Source organism: Syzygium oleosum, unplaced genomic scaffold (assembly GCF_021117445.2).
Source record: "Syzygium oleosum isolate NSW1041296 unplaced genomic scaffold, Sole_v2.1 Sole_v2.13, whole genome shotgun sequence".
NCBI lineage: Eukaryota > Viridiplantae > Streptophyta > Magnoliopsida > Myrtales > Myrtaceae > Syzygium > Syzygium oleosum.
Window position 1 is genome coordinate 10642170 of NW_026607497.1, and position 18347 is coordinate 10660516.

At 44.3% G+C, this 18347-nt stretch overlaps 1 protein-coding gene across 1 annotated transcript; it reads right to left on the reverse strand.

Moving 5' to 3' along the window:
• Positions 1-12902: 12902 nt before the first annotated feature.
• On the reverse strand, positions 12903-16033 carry LOC130139591 (uncharacterized). Its single transcript, XM_056316846.1, has 3 exons — positions 15639-16033; positions 13768-15283; positions 12903-13295 (listed from the first exon to the last, which is right to left on the reverse strand). The coding sequence occupies exons 1-3, from the start codon at positions 15972-15974 to the stop codon at positions 13063-13065; spliced, it is 2085 nt and encodes a 694-aa protein (XP_056172821.1). The 5' UTR covers positions 15975-16033; the 3' UTR covers positions 12903-13062.
• Positions 16034-18347: the final 2314 nt, after the last annotated feature.

The window sequence follows — 18347 nt, forward strand, 5'->3', positions numbered from 1 at the left end:
TATACACATGTATCTCACTTGACTCTTAGCTGGCTTCAATGGACTAGTGGTAACTCCTTCACATGGACTTCTCTTAGGCTAAATTGAACTAAAATGAAAATTTTAACGTTGCACAAGGTAATGGTCTGAGAGAACCTATGTCGATTGAGAACCATTGGTCCCCAATCCGACATTGACTCTAAACCTACTTCTCCCTTCGAGAGGGTTGAGACCTGAATATATTATCCATAATGGCCAAATCGATTATGGTCAATACTTCATAATGCCTTGAAGCCATTTAAAGTTTACTTCATACTCACCGTTGATGTTCTAGAATCGATTGAATGGCGCACCTTACTACCTCCAAGCGTGGCATTGATCTTGAGAGTTAGATACCGATTGTTTGCTTTATTGGCTTGCATGGAAAGACAACACTGTGTGACTCACCCGAACCAAGTTTCACATATCCATTTAAGGTGCTTGTAGCCGTTGTCCCACCTAGACATGACGTAATGAAAGAATTTTGTACCCGACTCTACAAACACTGTTGTTGACATGCTCTAGTAGCTCAATCAATCAAGCCATGTTGGAGAAATGCTCATCTAGGAATCTTGATAAAAGAGTAGTTCTTCCATCCGAATCTCCAAGTTTATGTATGGCTGTTTTTGGATGAATGGCTTACAATTGAGTTGATTTCGATCGGACATGCTAAAATCGACAATGACCAATCTTTCGATCAGCTTCCTAGCCACTACTGATTTTCCATTAGACACCAATTGTATTTGTCTTCATCAACTTCTATCTTGATCACCTTGCCATTCGGAGTCGCCGGCTACTAGTTGACAGGTCATGTTTCTTGTCAACAACTTTCCCATTATCTTCAATCTAGAAACCATCGTAAGGCATTGCCATGCAGACATCAAGCCCAAGGCACCTGTGAAATACACGCCATCCCGTGAGACTATCAAAAGCCACTCTATATCAAATTAAGGAAAGTTATTTTCTAATGATCACATGCAGTTCCCTATATTCATGTTCGCGTATGGCAAGAAAAACATCTTTAGTGTGATCCCATTGCCTTGCAAGACGTACAATTTGAATATGTTTTTCGGGAAAGACATCGAGGACTTCTCATATTGATGCACCATCACACTTGCGAATGAGCTCAAGCTCCATAAGTTGAAGGACTACTTGGCGAGGAACTTGCCGTCAATCCCAGGCAACAGATTGCCAGGCAAAGATCTGGTGTTGAAGGAGAACCTTGCGAGGCACATGATCTCGGTTGGCCGGCATTCTATCCTTTCGAGTATCACAAGGCAACGACCTAAAGTGCGCAACATTGAGGGGTTCCAACAGCTTAAGGCTGACCTCCGAGGGTGTCGCGTTCGGATTACTCGGTCATGGCCTTTCGGAAGAGCATGCTGATCATCAATTTTTTCAAGGTAGTACATATGTGGATTCAACATCCATAAGTTTGCGAGGTACAGGAGGAAAGTCACGCAGGTGTTGAAGAGGGTGAAGGTTACAATGACCTACCTCAGGATTAAAAAAAGTATACGGTTGTGAGGCAGACCAACGAGACTACATGCCTGATATCTTTTAGCTGCAAAAGCTCCGTGGGAAAGATGAAGAAGATCAACCTAGTGAATACTTATATGAGAAATATAAAATCAAGATCAAGTTCAAGGACATTTCTTGCCTGGATTCCAACAAGAACAAGCAAGAAGCATTATGTATTGATGGAGTTCTTTGTGCTAATTGAGGAGCAGAGGAATCAAACGGAGAACTTGGAGTGACACCGCCTTTGTGCTGAAGAAAATCTCTTTACCTCCCTTACATGACATGGTTAGGTCGAACACTGGACCTTGCGGGTATGTAATACTTGTTCTTTGCTCTAATTGCATATCACTATCATGTTTCTATCAAAACTTGACCCGTGGATCAAAAAAATTAATGTGGTTATGCATATGGGGCTTCATTATCTTTTTCTAGTGAGGTCAATTTATAATTAGGCCTCTATTTTTCTTACCAGTGATGTTGTATAAGTGATATGCATTACAGTTATACTACTATAACGAATATGTTCATATAGACAAAATATTATAGCAGTTTTATATTCTTTTTTGGTGAAATGGTTGCGCAAAAAAGGCATAGACAATGGAGCAAATGTGTCATTTGATTGACAAAAAAGGTATAAATGTATATAACAGTAAGCATCGGCCTGAAATGACAGTTTTTTTTTCATATATCTTTGATATGATTTTCTTTATTTAAAATGTTTATGTCGAGCTGACGCCTGTGCAAACATTTAAATAAAAAAAAACTATATGAAAGACATAAAAGACATTCATATTAGGCTGCTGCATACTGATAAATTGATTTATACCTTCTTTGTCAATCAAATGCCATTTTTGTTCAATTGTCTATCTTTATCATTTCACCTAAAAAGAATTTAGAATCCACTATTGTCTATTTGAACATATTCATGGACATAGTATGATTACAATGTATGTCGACTACACAAATGCACTGGTATTATAAAGGAAAACAAAAGAAAAGTATACATAAAACGAATTATAGATTAACTACACTAAAAAATGATGATGAAGCCTTATGCGCATAATCACATTAATTTTTTGATCATACGCAATTAGAGTAAAGAACAAGTGTTACATACCCGCAAGGTGCGCATGATTTAATCATGTCCCAAATGGACTTCTTTTTTATATGTGGGGAAACAAGGAAAGAGTTTCTTAGCACAAAAGTGGTCTCTCTCCAAGTTCTCGTTCTGGTACCTCTGCCCCTCGAACAAGAGGCAAAACTCCATTGGCATGTAATACTTCTTGTTTGTCTTTGCCGAAATACAAGCAAGGAACGTCCTTGTACTTTATCTCAATTTTGTATTTCTCTTAAAAGTAGTTCCTCGATTGATCTTCTTCATCTTGCCCTTGGACCTCTTGCAGCTGAAAGATATCGAGCATGTGGTCTCATTAGTCAACCTCATGATTGTCTACTTTTGTTCGATCCTACAATGGGTCATTATGACCTTCATCCCTTCAACGCCCCACTAAAATTCCCTTATGTACCTCACAAACTGGCTAATGTTGAATCTGCGTATGTGCTCCTTTAGAAAATCTATGATCGGCATCCTCTTCTGAAAGGCCATGACTGAGTAATTTGGAGACAGCAGAAGTCCTTAGGAGGTAAGCTTCAAGCTATGTCGGAACCCCTTGAACGTCGCACATTTCAGGTTGTCCTCCTCGTGATACTTGAAAGGATAGAATGCTGGCTGAGCGATATAACGTGCTTCATGGAGTTCTCATTTATCACTAGATTCATGCCCCACAATGCATTGCGTAGGAGTAGTCCTTTAACTTATGGATCTTGAGATCGTTCATGAGCATAATGGTGCATTAGAATGAGGAGTCTCACTATCTACCCAAAAAATATTATCATGTTGTACGTCCCGCAAGGCTGCGATGTTGCACTAAAGATGTTCTTCTTGCCATACGCGGTGATGGATAGAGGAAATTGCACGTAATTGTTAAAGAAAAACTTCTCCTTGATTTGAGATAGAGTAGCTTTTGATAGCCTCACGGGATGGCGAGTGTCTTACAGGTGCCTCAAGCTTGATGTCCACATCACAGTGCCTTATGATGGTTTCGAGATTGAAGGTGATGGGAAAGTTGTTGACAAGAAGAAGCCTGACGTGTTGAGTAGCAAATGGCGACTCCGAATGGCAAGGTGATCAAGATAGAAGTTGATGAAGACAAATGCAATTAGAGTCTAATGGTGATAAATCGTGGATAAGAATTTGATTGAAAGATGAGTCATCATCAATTTCAACACGTCGGACTTGGATCAGCTCTCCAAAAGTAGCAATGCATAGACTTGGGGATTATGATGGAAGAACCACGCTTCTATCAAGATGCCACAATAAGCTTATGTTCTCCAATATGGCTAGATTGATTGAACTGCTAGAGGATGTAGTGATAGTACTTGTAGAGATAGGAGATAGCCTACTTAATTCCTTCTTTGTGTCATACCTAGGAAGGACATCGACTGTCAACACCTCAAATGGATATGTGAGACTCAAGTCTGGTTAGTCACTCAGTGTTGCCTTTCCATGCAATCTAGTAAAGCAAATGATCACCCTCATGATCAATGCCAAGCTTGGGGGCAGCAATATGGAGTTATTCACTTGATCAAGCACATTGACGACAAGGGGCATGTGATGTTCCTTGGTGCCGATGTCAACCATCCCGCATCTCGCAACACCATCACTCCATCATTTGATGCAATTGTTAGTACCATCAACTAGCTTGCCACCAATCGCTATGCTACAAGGGTGTGACTTCAACTCCACCGACAAGAGAAAATTGTCAACATTGAGAAGATGTGTCATGAGCTTGTCAAGATCACATGCCTCACGGGGTTCCTTCGTCACTCGATCCATGCCCTACAATACATTACATGGGATCGACGGCAAGTTCCTTGCTAAGTAGTTCTTCAACTTACAAGCGTGCATAAGAATGAGGAGTACTTGCTGTCTCTTCACATACGTCCCACAAGGCAACAGCTCACACTGCACATGTTCCTCTCGCCGTATGCAGTCTTGTATAGAGTAAACTGCATGTGGTTGTAAGAGAATAACTTCTCCTTGATTTGAGATATAGTAGCTTTTGGTCGCCTTACAGGATGGTGGGTGCCTTCTAGGTAGAAATGAGCAGTTCCAAGTTACAGGCGGAACCTACCCTACAGTTTCCGTCTGGAACTTGGAATCTACATGTTGGAATAGGTTTCTCATTTTTTGGAACCTGGAACCTATACCCTGGAATCCGGAACATATCCCGTCACAGGTTCCAAGGTCAGTTCTAGGATCTACCCAAGTTCCACATATATTATCAATTGAACGATTGCAGTAAATCATTACATTTTATGACCAACACTTATTACTATAATTCACTGATCACAATTTATATTTAGATACGAAAAATATGAAATATTAGTAAAGTAAAAGTCTCAGCCATAAATTGGAAGCTCAAACTGGTGTTTCAAATTATACACTTATTATTAGACGCCATGGAATACCGTAGGATCGCGTAAAGATATAGACCAAGAAAAACATAAAAACTTATTTCAAGTTCTAAGTTCCAAGTTTCAGGTTCCACCAACCTGGAATCCACCCATCAAAACAGGTTTTCCAATTTTTGGAACCTGAAACCTACCCGCATATCTTGAAACTTGGAACCGAATAGGTTCCTACCAGCCCGATTTTTAGATTCTACCTTGGAACCATGCTCACCCCTACTTCCAGGTGCCTCGGTGTTGATGTCGACATCATAGTGCTTTATAATGGTTTTGGAATTGAAGATGATAGGAAAGTTGTTAATAAGAAGCTTGATATGTCGAGTAGCCAACGAGCCACTTTGTCAAGCAAATCTTATCTCCATTTCCTAGGAAAACCTGATTAAACTCTGACTGGACAGCAATAGCTTGGAGATCTATCAAGAGAATGTAAAACACGTTAATTGATGGTAAATATTAGCTTCAGTCAAGAAGTATCATGTTTGGCTCTCTTATAATTATATATATAATTATTATATTAGTACTTATGATTGTAAAACTAATGAAATGTGAATATAAAAAATCAGCACCTATGCCACCCTTGTCATCACACTTTACCGTCGATTAAATTCTAACAAAGCTTTATATGTCATCAGGCTTCAGCATTGATTAAATTATGACAATGCTTTATATTAATAATAAATTTTTGGTTTGTTCATTAATATAAAATTACTCTTTAAACAAAAGTTTGATGCATTTTATGTTGTTTGTTTATCATATTTCCTAAATTAAAATTTACAATTGCGACATCTACTTTCCGAGCCAAAAACTCTCTATCACCCTAATCGATCACGCTATCTCTCGAGCCTCGAGGGTTTTCAAGAAAAGGCATCGTGACCTCTATACTAACGAGTTATACCACCTGCATTTTCTTTTGTTACGCGACCCACGTGTGCATGGTTTGGTTGGGGTTCACTCTCACGAGAAAATATTGGGTGGAACTGTGATTCCACGCTGGCAAAATCCGACTCACTCAGTGTGCAACATGTGTCGCTCGAGCCCACATGCGTCAGACAGCCAAATTTCAAAGGTTGAAGCGGGATACTCTCTCTTCACTCTTCCTTTCACGCTTTGCTCTCTCTCCCTCCCGACTCAAGCCTCCCTTCCGACTCACGACCGATCTCTCCTCCGACGAACCACGCCGCCGCCGCCTCCGCCTCCGCCTTGTCCATTGCCTCGGTTGTCCGACAAACCATGTCGTCTCTCTCTCGACTCGCTCTGTTCTCTCCATGGCACGACACCTTGTGTCGAAAGAGTGAATTACTCGAGTATGATATCAACTTACAGGTAACTCAAGAATTGTATCAAAGCTGTGTCGTACCCCAATATTATTAGTTCGCAAGAAGGTGTGGTATATACCGCTTCTACACTTAGTGAGAAATGAAAATACTTCACAATCATCAACAGCTACAGAAAGAAAATCAGATTACGAACCTCACGCATCTCAAGTTTCCCTCCAGGTTTTGATCGAATCCGACCCACCATATGGCTAAGCATCATCATACCGGGGATCGTATTCTTCGAGGACATTGTCTGCATCAGCTTTGCTACCACGTCTACAAGATTTCATGCATTTGTATCGTCAGTCTTATAGCATACAATTGGTTGATCACGTTTTCGAGCAAAGGCAAACGCAAAGAGGGCTCGTCAGCCAGTTTCTTGGGACATTCGAGACATTATCTATCCACGACAACGAAGATATGCGGAAAATCACATCATTGTAGAGTTGGAGAATGAGAACGCAATTCAGAACACCAACTGAATAGAATTAGAACATGCTAACATCATGTTAAACCTAAGATCCACACAATAAACAGAATTAAAACATGCAACTTAATAATTCCATCGGAAAAAAGGAAATAGAATCAATCCACTATCTCCCCTATAACCTTTTCTTGAAGAAACAAATAGCTAAATGCCATCAAGCGCATGATATAAGCAATCAATATCGCCTACTCTTTAGTCTCACGAAACAAACATAAAGATTAATTTTTGCTCTTCTTTTTGTCAGAAAGATTGAATGAAGAACGCACATACCCTCCATTGACATTTCCTAGGTAAATAATCTCAAGCAAACGAATAGTGGCCAGAAGCAACATTGCAAGCAAAAAGCCACTGGCTCGCAAAAAAGAGAAGAAATCTTTCCCCAAGAAAAGCACTAAAAATTTCGGAGAAACCGAGGGGATCGGGCGCAGGACGTAACCTGAGACGTCTGGCGAGCCAGTGGAGGTGATGGGTGGCTGCACATCCACGACGCGCTTCGGTTTGGAAGGCAGGGCCACGTCCGAACCCGGCCTCGCCTTGATCCTTCTAGTTGCTCGACATAAGATGATGGAGTCTTTCCGGCGCACCAATGGAGCTTCTACTCGATCACTTCAACCAAAAAGATCGGAGCTTTGACGATTCTCTGCACATAGAAAGAGGAGAAAATATTAGGTAGAGCTATGCCAGTGAGGTTCGTCGGACGCAGAGACGGCGAGAACCCTTCAAAATATATCCCAAAATGCAAATATTACACACATTTTGGAGTAAATCTAAGAAAATATTTACCTTGCGAGGCGGAGGCGGTGATGTGGTACAGAGCCAGGCGTGGCTCGTCGGACGGCGGAGACGGCGAAAATAGAGCGAGACGAGAGACAGACGGAGAGAACAAAACTAGTCGAGAGAGAGACGGCGTGGTTCGTCGAACGGCCGAGGCCGCACTTCGGTTTGGAAGGCGGGGCCACATTCGAACCCGGCCTCGCCTTGATCCTTCCAGTTGCTCGACAGAAGGCGATGGAGTCTTTTCAAAGCACCAATGGAGCTTCTACTCGATCACTTCAACCAAAAAGATCAGAGCTTTGGAGATTCTCTGCACACAGAGAGAGGAGAAAATATTGGGTAGAACTATGCCAGTGAGGTTCGTCGGACGGTGGAGACGGCGAGAACCCTTCAAAATATATCCCAAAATGCAAATATTACAAACATTTTGGAGTAAATCTAAGAAAATATTTACCTTTCGAGGCAGAGGCGGAGGTGGCAACGTGGTACAGAGCCGGGCGTGGCTCGTCGGACGGCGAAGACGGCGAAAACAGAGTGAGACGAGAGACAGACGGAGAGAACAGAGCTAGTCGAGAGAGAGATGGCGTGGTTCGTTCGACGGCCAAGGCAATGAACGAGGCGGAGGTGGCTGTGGCGTGGTTTGTCGAAGGAAAGCCCGATCGTGAGTTGGAAGGGTGGCTTGAGTCGGGAGGGAGAGAGAGCAAAGCGTGAAAGGAAGAGTGAAGAAAGAGAGTGTCCCGCTTCAACCTTTGAAATTTGGCTGTCTGACGCATATGGGCCCAGGCGACACGTGTCGCACAGTGAGTGAGTCGGATTTTGCCAACGTGGAATCACAGTTCCACCCAATATTTTCTCTCACACCATGTTGGCCAGTGGCAACAGCCACTATGGAAACTTTCTAGAGGAGTGAAGTGATGATGATGGGCATCTTCCAAAGGGGGCAGGAAGCCTAGAATCACGTTTCACTTTCCAACAGTTACCAGTGACCTTCATCATTTCCCGTAATGGCTCCTAAATAAAGAAAGGCAGAGATCAAGATGAAGGGGTTTATCGACAGGGATTGAAGCAACTTAGGGCGCGTTTCGCAATTTGCCAAATAGTAATTATTTCTACTCTTTTATTTTCAGAATCAGTTTTGAAACATAATCAAGAAGCAAAAAAAAGTAGCTTCTTAATTCTAGGAACAAGAATCGTAAATGGAAAAAATAAAAATTTCCTCTTCTTCTTCTTCTTCCTACCTGTGGCTAGTTGCCGGCCACAGGCTAGGGCCGACGAAGGCGTCGAGGCCCTCGTCGGTGGCCGGCGAGGGCGAGGGCCACCCTCGACGGATCTGGAATGGGCGACCCTCGCCGCCGCCCTTGCTAGATCCAACGAGTTTGCTGCTACCTTCGCCAGATCTGGCGAGGGTGGCTCGCGGCCTAGGCGAGGGCCGCCCTTACCGGATCTAGCGAGGGCGACCCTCACCCAAGCCGCCAAGGGCGGCCCTCACCTAGGCTGAGAACCACCCTCGTCGACCCTGGCCTGTGACCGGTTGCCAGCGCCGGCGACTTGGCCATGGCCAAGGAAGGGGAAGAAAAAAAAGGAGAAAACAATATTAAAAAATTCAAAATATTATTAATAAAAAGAAAATTTGTGCAGTTACTAAATGCATTTATGTTCTTTTTCTATTCCAAGAATATAAATTTTGGGCAGTTACCAAACGCTTTCAAATGCTTAGAAATTGTTTTCGGGCACGGAATAAAAAAGGAATCATTTTTTAGCAGAATCAATTTTCTAGAACAAAATGTTGCCAAACGACACCCTTACACACCTGATGATCAGCGCACAGATCCTGATTTGCTCGTTTTGATCCTCTTTAATACGTTTTAGTAAATGCGCAGGCGTAGAGAAGAGGGAGAGGGAGAGAGAGTCTCAAGGCCCGTTTGGTCTAACTTTCCAAATGCTACTTGGGAAAATACAAATACCTTTAGGTTAAAGTCCCTTGGGGAAATGCAAGTGACGTTTGGTAAAAAATCATTTATAAAGCTACTTTGGCCAAAATAATGTTTGGTAATTTTTTTTTTGCAAAAGGGCTTTGGAAATTATTTTTTTTATTAAAAAACAAAAGACCTACCCTACCCTTCGCCGGAGCTGGCGAAGGCCTACAGCTGCCGGCGAGCTAGCTCTAGTGCCGGCGGCCGTCGCCCGAGGTCGAGTGACCCCTGGCGAGCTAGATTTGCCGCTGGCGGTCGTCGCCCGAGGCCAGGCGACCCTCAGCGAGGGTCGCCCGACACAAGCGGCCGTCGTCTGGGTCGCACGACGCAGGCGGCAGGTGCCTGGGTCGCGCCGCCTGGGTCGTGTGCGACCCAGGCGACGTCCGCCTGAGGTCGCGCGACCCAGGCGATGGCCGCCTGAGGTCGCGCGACCCAGGCGATGGCCGCCTGAGTTGAGCGACCTAGGCGGTGTCGACCGCCCTTGCCGGCCTCCCTCGCCGGCTGCCTCACGAAGAAGATGAACAGTATCAAGAGGGGCAAAATCGGAATAAGTCAAAATAAGTGAGAGTAGTTTGGTGACAAAAAATTTGGGATCAGTATTTGTGGAATGCCGAAAATCCAAAGCTGGTCCGGACGAGCTTTGGGCTTTCGGCATTCCAAATGCTAGCATTTGGCTAATGCTAGGCCGAAAGCTGAACCAAACGGTTCAGCATTTTGGGAAGAGGCTTTCGAAGTTGAAAGCTCATTCCCAAAGCTAAACCAAACGGGGCCTCAGTCTTTGTCGTTTTGAGTGAAAGAGCTTTTGAGCTTGGTTGGGTCGTGTTGTATTGTTTTGACGTTTTCTGCTGTGAAAATAAAAGAAGTTTGTGACGCTGAAAGAGTACGGAAAAAAAGAAACTTTCGGATTAATGAATCAGAGACGAGGTAAATATATAAAAGGGAAAAAACCACCAAAAACCCCAAACTTTGCTATCTGTGACACATTTACCCCGAACTTTTTTTTGTGACATCAAAAACCCCGAACTTTGCTTTTTGTGACACATTTACCCCAATGTATTTAGTCCATGGGCATTTTCGTCTTTTGCTTTTTCTTTTTTTTTTTTTTCCGTGAGGGGGCCCTCGCCGCGTCGAGCGAGGCGGCCCTCGCCGCGTCGGCGAGGTTCGCCCTCGCGCTGGCGAGCGAGGGCGCCTCGCCCGACTCGAGCGAGGTCGACCCTCGCCGGCGTCGGCGAGGTCGACCTCGCTCGAGTCGGGCGAGGGCCGCCCTCGCTCGCCCGGGCGAGGGCGACCCTCGCCGGCGTCGGCGAGGTCCGCCTCGCACGGGCGGCGAGGGCGGCCCTCGCTCGATCCTGGCGAGGTCGACCCTCGCGGCGCCGAGCAAGGGCGGCCCTTGCGGATCGGGCGAGGGCGACCCTCGCTCGACGCCGGCGAGGGTCGCCCTCGCCCGGTCTGGGCGAGGCCGCCCTCGCCGGCGTCGGGCGAGGGCCGCCCTCGCTCGCCCGGGCGAGGCGACCCTCGCCCGACGCCGGCGAGGGCGACCCTCGCCGACGCCGCCCGAGGGTCGACCTCGCCCGGATCGGGCGAGGCGGCCCTCGCTCGCCCAGGCGAGTCGACCCTCGCCGACGCCGGCGAGGTCGACCTCGCTGAGTCGGGCGAGGGCCGCCCTCGCTCGCCCAGCGAGGGCGAACCTCGCCCGACGCCGGCGAGGGCCGCTCTCGCTCGACGCGGCGAGGCCCCCGCGGATCCGGCGATGGGCGCCACTCAGCCGGGAAGGAAAAAAAGAAAAAGCAAAAAAAGACGAAAATGCCCATGGACTAAATACATTGGGGTAAATGTGTCACAAAAAGCAAAGTTCGGGGTTTTTGGTGTCACAAAAAAAAGTTCGGGGTAAATGTGTCACGGATGGCAAAGTTTGGGGTTTTTGGTGGTTTTTTCCCTATATAAAAAGTAACGGAACCACAATTGTGACGATGTACATGGTCTGACCAATATAGTTCGCCGTTACTTAGGTGGTGTGAATCTTATTTTGCTTGAGGACATGCGTTTATACATTTCGCTTTCGATCGACCGGCGACACCACACATCACTGGTACGTGATACATCCCTAGCATGAAATATATTCTCCATGGCTCTTGAGCCCCTTGGGTAGCTGTATCGATTTCGTACAATGACCAAACACGTCATTGTGGGTATCTTATAAAGGTTGACCCATTGGACACGACAGAAGAGCTAGTATACTGCTATCCGTTTAAGTGTCTTTGTTAATTGCTTAACAGACAGTCTCGGCGTGATTATTGACGAAATCCATTCGATTGTCTTATGGTTTACTAAGCTTTCTAGAATTGCAAAGGGAATTTTATGAGTATCTACATTCAATCCACCTTCGTCTATTTGTTAAACATTTTATATTTTTTGAAGCAGGGGGTCGAGGTCAGAGTTCTAGCGTCAGTAACAAACTGTTTCGGACGCATGGTTGACATCGGAGCACTACCTTTCGACCGTCGTGTGTGTATCCGAAAGCGTCCTTCGAGTCTCTTTGTTCTTTCGATCTTCGTCGTGGCTCTTCGAGCGCTTATTTACAGATGGACGTCGGATGCCATGTCCGGAAAACCGGCAGGGGGGCAACTCCGTATTAACAAGAAGGCTAGTTTGGCAAAAAGCCAGTGAGGGGACGTACGAGCAGGTGCTGGTAGGAAGACAACGATGATAACACCATGCAAAAGAAACGGGTCGATTTTGAATCAAAAGAAACTCTCAGAATTTCGCGAAGAAATCGATTGAGGTGCATGTCACAAGCGAATCTTAATTGGTCATGCACACCACGTCGATCGTTTAATCTTTCGCTCAAAACAACTTTCTAATTCCTTTAACGTGCCTTCCTCGCCGGACTCATCAGCCCAGTCCAACCGTTCGGATCGCGACCCCCTCAACGTCCCGACACATGCCCCTCCACAACAGTGGCAGCGACTAGGAACCGGCAGCAGCAAATGTCGACGGGACTATCAACAAAGTACATCGTCATTATTCCCCCACCCCCAACTACATTTTGATTTCGCTTTCGTTCTCGGACAAAGCGAAGAAAACGCAAATCTCATTTTTTTTCCTTCGTTGCCAAGGACCGCAAACCGACCTACATTTTGATTTGACGATAAGATTAGATGCATTCCCCACGTTTTATGCCATTCTCTTTGGTGCTGTCACATGCCATTTGCTTTGCAGCGAACTTCGTCATTACCTTTGGATGGATGATTACTCTCTTTTAACATTAAAGCTTTTTTCAGAGAGAGAGAGAGAGCCAACAACAGAGATTTGTATATACTAAACATGGTGACTCCATAACCCTTTTCTGCAGAAACTAAGGAGTCCACAAATTCTCCCTTTAAAAGGAATGGCGATTCCTATAAATGTGGATGCAGCAGAAGTAATGGGGAAAAAATGTACTTTAATTAGCTTTACTTAGCTTCTCGAGCAGAAGGGTGTCGACGATGGTCTTCACGTAGGCATAGAAGCACTCTCTGCAGGAATTAGGCATGAGAGTAGACTTGTGGAGCCTCTGAACATCGTCGGTGTGACAACACACGGAGCTGGGGATGACAGACTTGGGCCACTCCAAGCCACACGCGGCCAGTATGGTGTGGGTTGCCGCTCTGGCGATTTCTTTGAATGCATCGACTCCTGTAGGAGCGACAATGAATGAGAAACTACAATTACAAGACAAGAATGAAGAGGGTACAATAACTGAGTCTTCAAAAATTGAAAAAATGAGATGGTTGGAGTAAGTTAAGATGGTAAGATCCGAGCAATTAGACAACAGCAGAATGATACCCATAACGGTCAGTTCAACTGAAACAGGTTCTACACCTATCGCATAACACATGCTGTTTTGTCGGTGATATTTCCTAACACGTTCAGGCAAAGCAAGATATACGAACTGAAACAGAACATGCAATCGGTCACACAAAAGTCCGTAAAAGCATTCAAGGGAACCTTACGGAAGCAAAACATAAATCTGTCACCAGGAAGCATGATACATCTATACGATCCCCAAAGAAAGTCAATCAAGATTACGACCTAGCGATGTTCGTTTTATCAGATCTATCACTAACTGCAATCCATCAATAAGTAGAAGGTTGCTTATCGAACACACCCAGTTGTTTATTGCAGCTAAGCATCTTCAAATTGAACTTCACAAGAGATTGGATTTCACTTTTTGCACTGTCATCTCTTCTAGAGTGGCCAGCTACTCGAGGCTCTTCCAGCATTCCTTTACCCTGGGAATTCTGTGATGAAGCAACGCTTGCCCCAAGTGTGGCAGAAAAACAGTTAGAGGATACCGACGCAGAACCAGCAGAAGATGTCAAAGATGGCCAATTGTCTTCTTGGTAAGTGACGCTGCATGACGTTCTGACAGATTTATTTGTGTGACACTCATGCCTTTGCAAACTAGCATGGTCCATTATGGAAGGAGGAAATCCCGGACATCTTTTCTGTTTCTGTCTTTCAATTACTGGAGATCTGGGCTTAGAGGATCCCGACACAGAACCAGCAGAAGATGTCAAAGAACGACAATTGTCTTCTTGGTAGGTAATGCTGCTTGATGTTCTGACAGATTTATTTGTGTGATACTCATGCCTTTGCAAGCTAGCTTGGTCCAATGGGGAAGGAGGCAATCCTGGACATCTTTTCTGTTTCTGCCTTCCAGTGACTGGAGACTTATGCTGAGACGATTTATCACCAACATGACCGACCTTATGCTGCAAAGCTGCTGCACATTCAGTATAGCGACTTTTATTTACTCGATTCCTCAATGCTAAGTGATTAATATTAAGACTGGCTACTTTTGGAGTATTTCCTTTCCTGACAAATTTGTTTGCTACATGGCAGACACTACTTGTTAAATCACGAGCTTGCTGTCTAGACTTGGCTCTATCCATCATCTTCCATGCTTTGGTGATATCGTACTTATCTTCGTGGTGGGAAGCAAAATCTAACATAGAATCTTCGTCTTTCAATGGTTGATGACTTGAGGATGGTTGACCTAATCTGTTATGCCCTGAATTATGATGGTCTCGCTCACTACTCTCACTGTGCAGAGACTCCACATTTCCTGAATGAAAGCTCAATGACCCACCTCGCAGCGCATCCCAATTCTCACGAAATGCCTTTATACGAAGATGCACATCACGACATCGTTGTAGAGTTCTCGCACCGGAATATTCTGTTGCTCTCTCTGCAACATTGGGATCCCTTCTTTCGCCTTCTTGGGACGTTTCCTGAACAATATCATCTCCCCTTTCAGATACAGCAGCACTCAGGTCTAAAGGTGATGACACTGTGGTTGTGGGCCGCGCGATGTTAGATGCCCTGCTATCTCTTACGATATCGAATATCGAAACTGGTAGCTCAGTCGATAGCATCCAAACATGTCCAACGCAGCTCTCTCCTTCATCAGTCCTCGCATGCTCATCCCTCATAAAAGCGCAGTCATGGCAAAACCAATCCCCTTGGGGTACAGTGACACCCAAGCCCACACAATAAGTATGAAAAGCAGAATCGCAGAGTTCGCAAAGCAGCAGACACCATTCATCTTGCGTGCCACGACAGACACCACACCGAGTTTCCGTATAAGGATCAAAAGGTCTGATTCCATGGGGATCATAAACCTGCAAACGAACACAGACAGCAAATTGCTTCTTTCACTTAATTTTTTTTTGGGTTCAATGCTGCTTTCTCTAGATTACTCGGTGGAAATAATGTCCACGGCCATATGCTCAAGCAGAGTGGAAGGCAAAAATCACCAAATTAAATTAAATTAAGCACATTCATCTCAAACCCTTCAACCGAAGAATCCTATTAACCAATTTCGATCAAAGGGACCAAGCAAAACCAATTACTCTGCCATAAAGAGCCCGATCACAATCGATGAATTTTTGCTGATCAAGCCCGGGAAAGAAAGAGGACCCAGTCGTCTAAACCCAAAACGCAATCTACCCGAATTCGAAAACAATCAGAACGGACCTGGTCGCGAGGCGGGACGTTCACGATCCTCTCGGCGGCAAAGACGCCGTCTTTCGGAGGCCTGAGGATGGTGGAGAACCTGCGCTTGCACATGGGGCACTTGGACTCCACCTTGGCCCATTCCATGATGCACACGAAGCAGAAGTGGTGGTCGCAGCTGTCGATTCGACCCCGGACGGCTCTTCCCCCCTCCGTCAGGCAGATCCCGCAGCGCACGCCGTCGCCGCCGCCCTCCTCCGTCGGAGGCCGCCGCTCGTCGTCGCCGCCGCCGCCCGGGGCTCTCTTCGACCGCTTGCTCGACGGCGAGGTTGGGGTGGAGGTGGCGGGGCTCGCCATGGTTAGAATTGCGAGGGAAGGCGGGGTCGCCCGGGAAGGAGGATTTGAGAAACCGAGAGAGGATTTGAACAAGGAGGATTTGAGAAAACCAGCATAAACTTTTTCCCTTCGATTTTTCCTTAGGCTTTCTCGCTAATTTTACGAGGTCACGAGTTGGCAAAAATATGATAAGGATAATTGCATCGAAGTGCTAAACTTTCTTGCGAAAATGTCATTAAATTATAAAAAGTTATAAAAATATGTAATTAAGTCTTAAAACCCGTTAGATTAGTGCGATCGAGTCTATTCATTAATTTTGTTCAACTTTATTAACGGGAAATACCGACGTAACTTTTTTATATTATTTTCTCTTTATCTTACGTGGCGATCACATGACTAAAACGACGTCGTTGTGGTTCAAATTTAATTTTTATTGAAATTATATTAAAAAATAAGCAAACTTTTGAATAAACAAAAAAAAAGGGAAAAACAAGGCGACAGGCTTTCTCGCCTTTTTTCTAAATTTTGCAAATTTTAAATTTAATTTATATAAAATTAGGACTAAAAAAATCAAATTTGGACCAAATAAACATTGGTTTAGCCTTATGCTACATATTTTTAGCCGTGACATCGTTGCGTAGCAAAGAGAGGAAAAAAGAAGAAGAAATTAGGTCAGCATTTTTTCGTCAGCAAAGATAAATGAAGTTAATGAAAGGATTCGATTACATCGATTTGATAAGTTTTAAGATTTAATTATTCTTTTTGTAAGTTTTAGAATTTAATTATACTTTCGTTACAAGTTTTAGGATTTTCAGTGTACTTATTAATGCGAATTCGTAAGAACTTGATTAGCCTTGAGCAATTCATATAAGACATCTTATATTTTGTGGAGTCCGAGTCGCTTGCGGTTCCTAAGACGCTGTTCGTGGCTTCGCTATATACTACATAGAACGTGAAGATGATGAGTATGGATTTTGCTCGTCCTTTGCTCGTCTGCGCACCTCACGAAAGTCACTCAAATCTTTATCCGAGCTCCCCCTCCTTTGATTGCGTTCCAAGCCGCACCGCTCTATCTCCTTGGCTCGGACCTTTTAAGGTAGATCGCCACTCAATGACTCGGCCGAAGCCCGGGCCAACTCCGCTGCCACCGGTATCTTCTCCAACTCCCTCGCCTACTCTGATTACCACGCCCGATTCGTCCATCGGCATCTTAGCGTTCACGAATTGCTCCGCGCCCATTAGCCATGTCAGCATAACCGTATCGGCGCTGAGCCCCCCAATGTCGAGTTTCACCCGTAGTGAATTAGGAACACGCCCATGGCTCGATGCCGCATTATTGCCACCTGTGGGGCCCACCTCCCGATCATGATCTTAATACGCTCTGTGAAGTCTTTCGATTGAGCAACTTGGATTTACAGAAAGAGAGAAGATGGAAATGTGTATTGTGAACTGTAGCTACCAAAATATGGTTTGTACACTATTGAAATCTATAACATGACTATTGGATAAGTTTGGCATGCGCTAATTATGTCTATTATATGATACAAGAAGTTCTCTTTCTGTCGGGTAATTTACTAATGTGAAGAAGACAAACGACCTTCGTCTTGTCCTTAATCATATGACAATAGACTTATTTACTTTCTAAAGTTTGTATTTTTTTCTAAATTCGGAGCATCGAACTTTTCATTTGATTAATGCGAACCATCCTATTCACATTCCTTGAATGAGACATCCACAATAAGGTAAGATACACGACATCCAAGAGTCAATTGAGCGGAAAATAATGATATAAGTCCCAACTAAATAAAATAATTGACCATTCAATCAATCCCATTGAGGCCACTGTCGAGAAGATTGCTTTATTGTTAAATTTTCCGCACAGGGTAATCATAACAAAAATGCTGGCGCGGTTCGATGAGATGTCAAGATATTTCTAGCATAAATCATTTGTTCGAACTGCACCAAGTGCATGCAAGCTGCATGCTAAGGTAGACACGAGTTCAAAGGTGAGACTTAATCAATTTTTAAGACTCGTATATTATGTGTTTCATGAATCTTCAAATAGTTGAGTCTCTATGCTCGCACCTCCAAGTTATATTAAAGACGAATAGTAATAATTCTCTTAAAGTTTTGGAGCATCTGCCCGAATAATAAGCTAGTAAGTTAGTCACATGGAGATTACCATATATTTACTAAGCAAAAAATAAATATTTACTAAATTTGCTTGGCATTTTCTTTTGCTGAGCAAAAAAGAATAAAAAAACGATTAGACTATACTTGGCATCGCTCATTATTTTTTTTTTAGGTCGAATGGCATTGCTCATATGCTCTTTGGAAAACATTGGCAAATTCTATGCACCGATAAATTGAAGAAAATTTTGGGGCGACAGTATA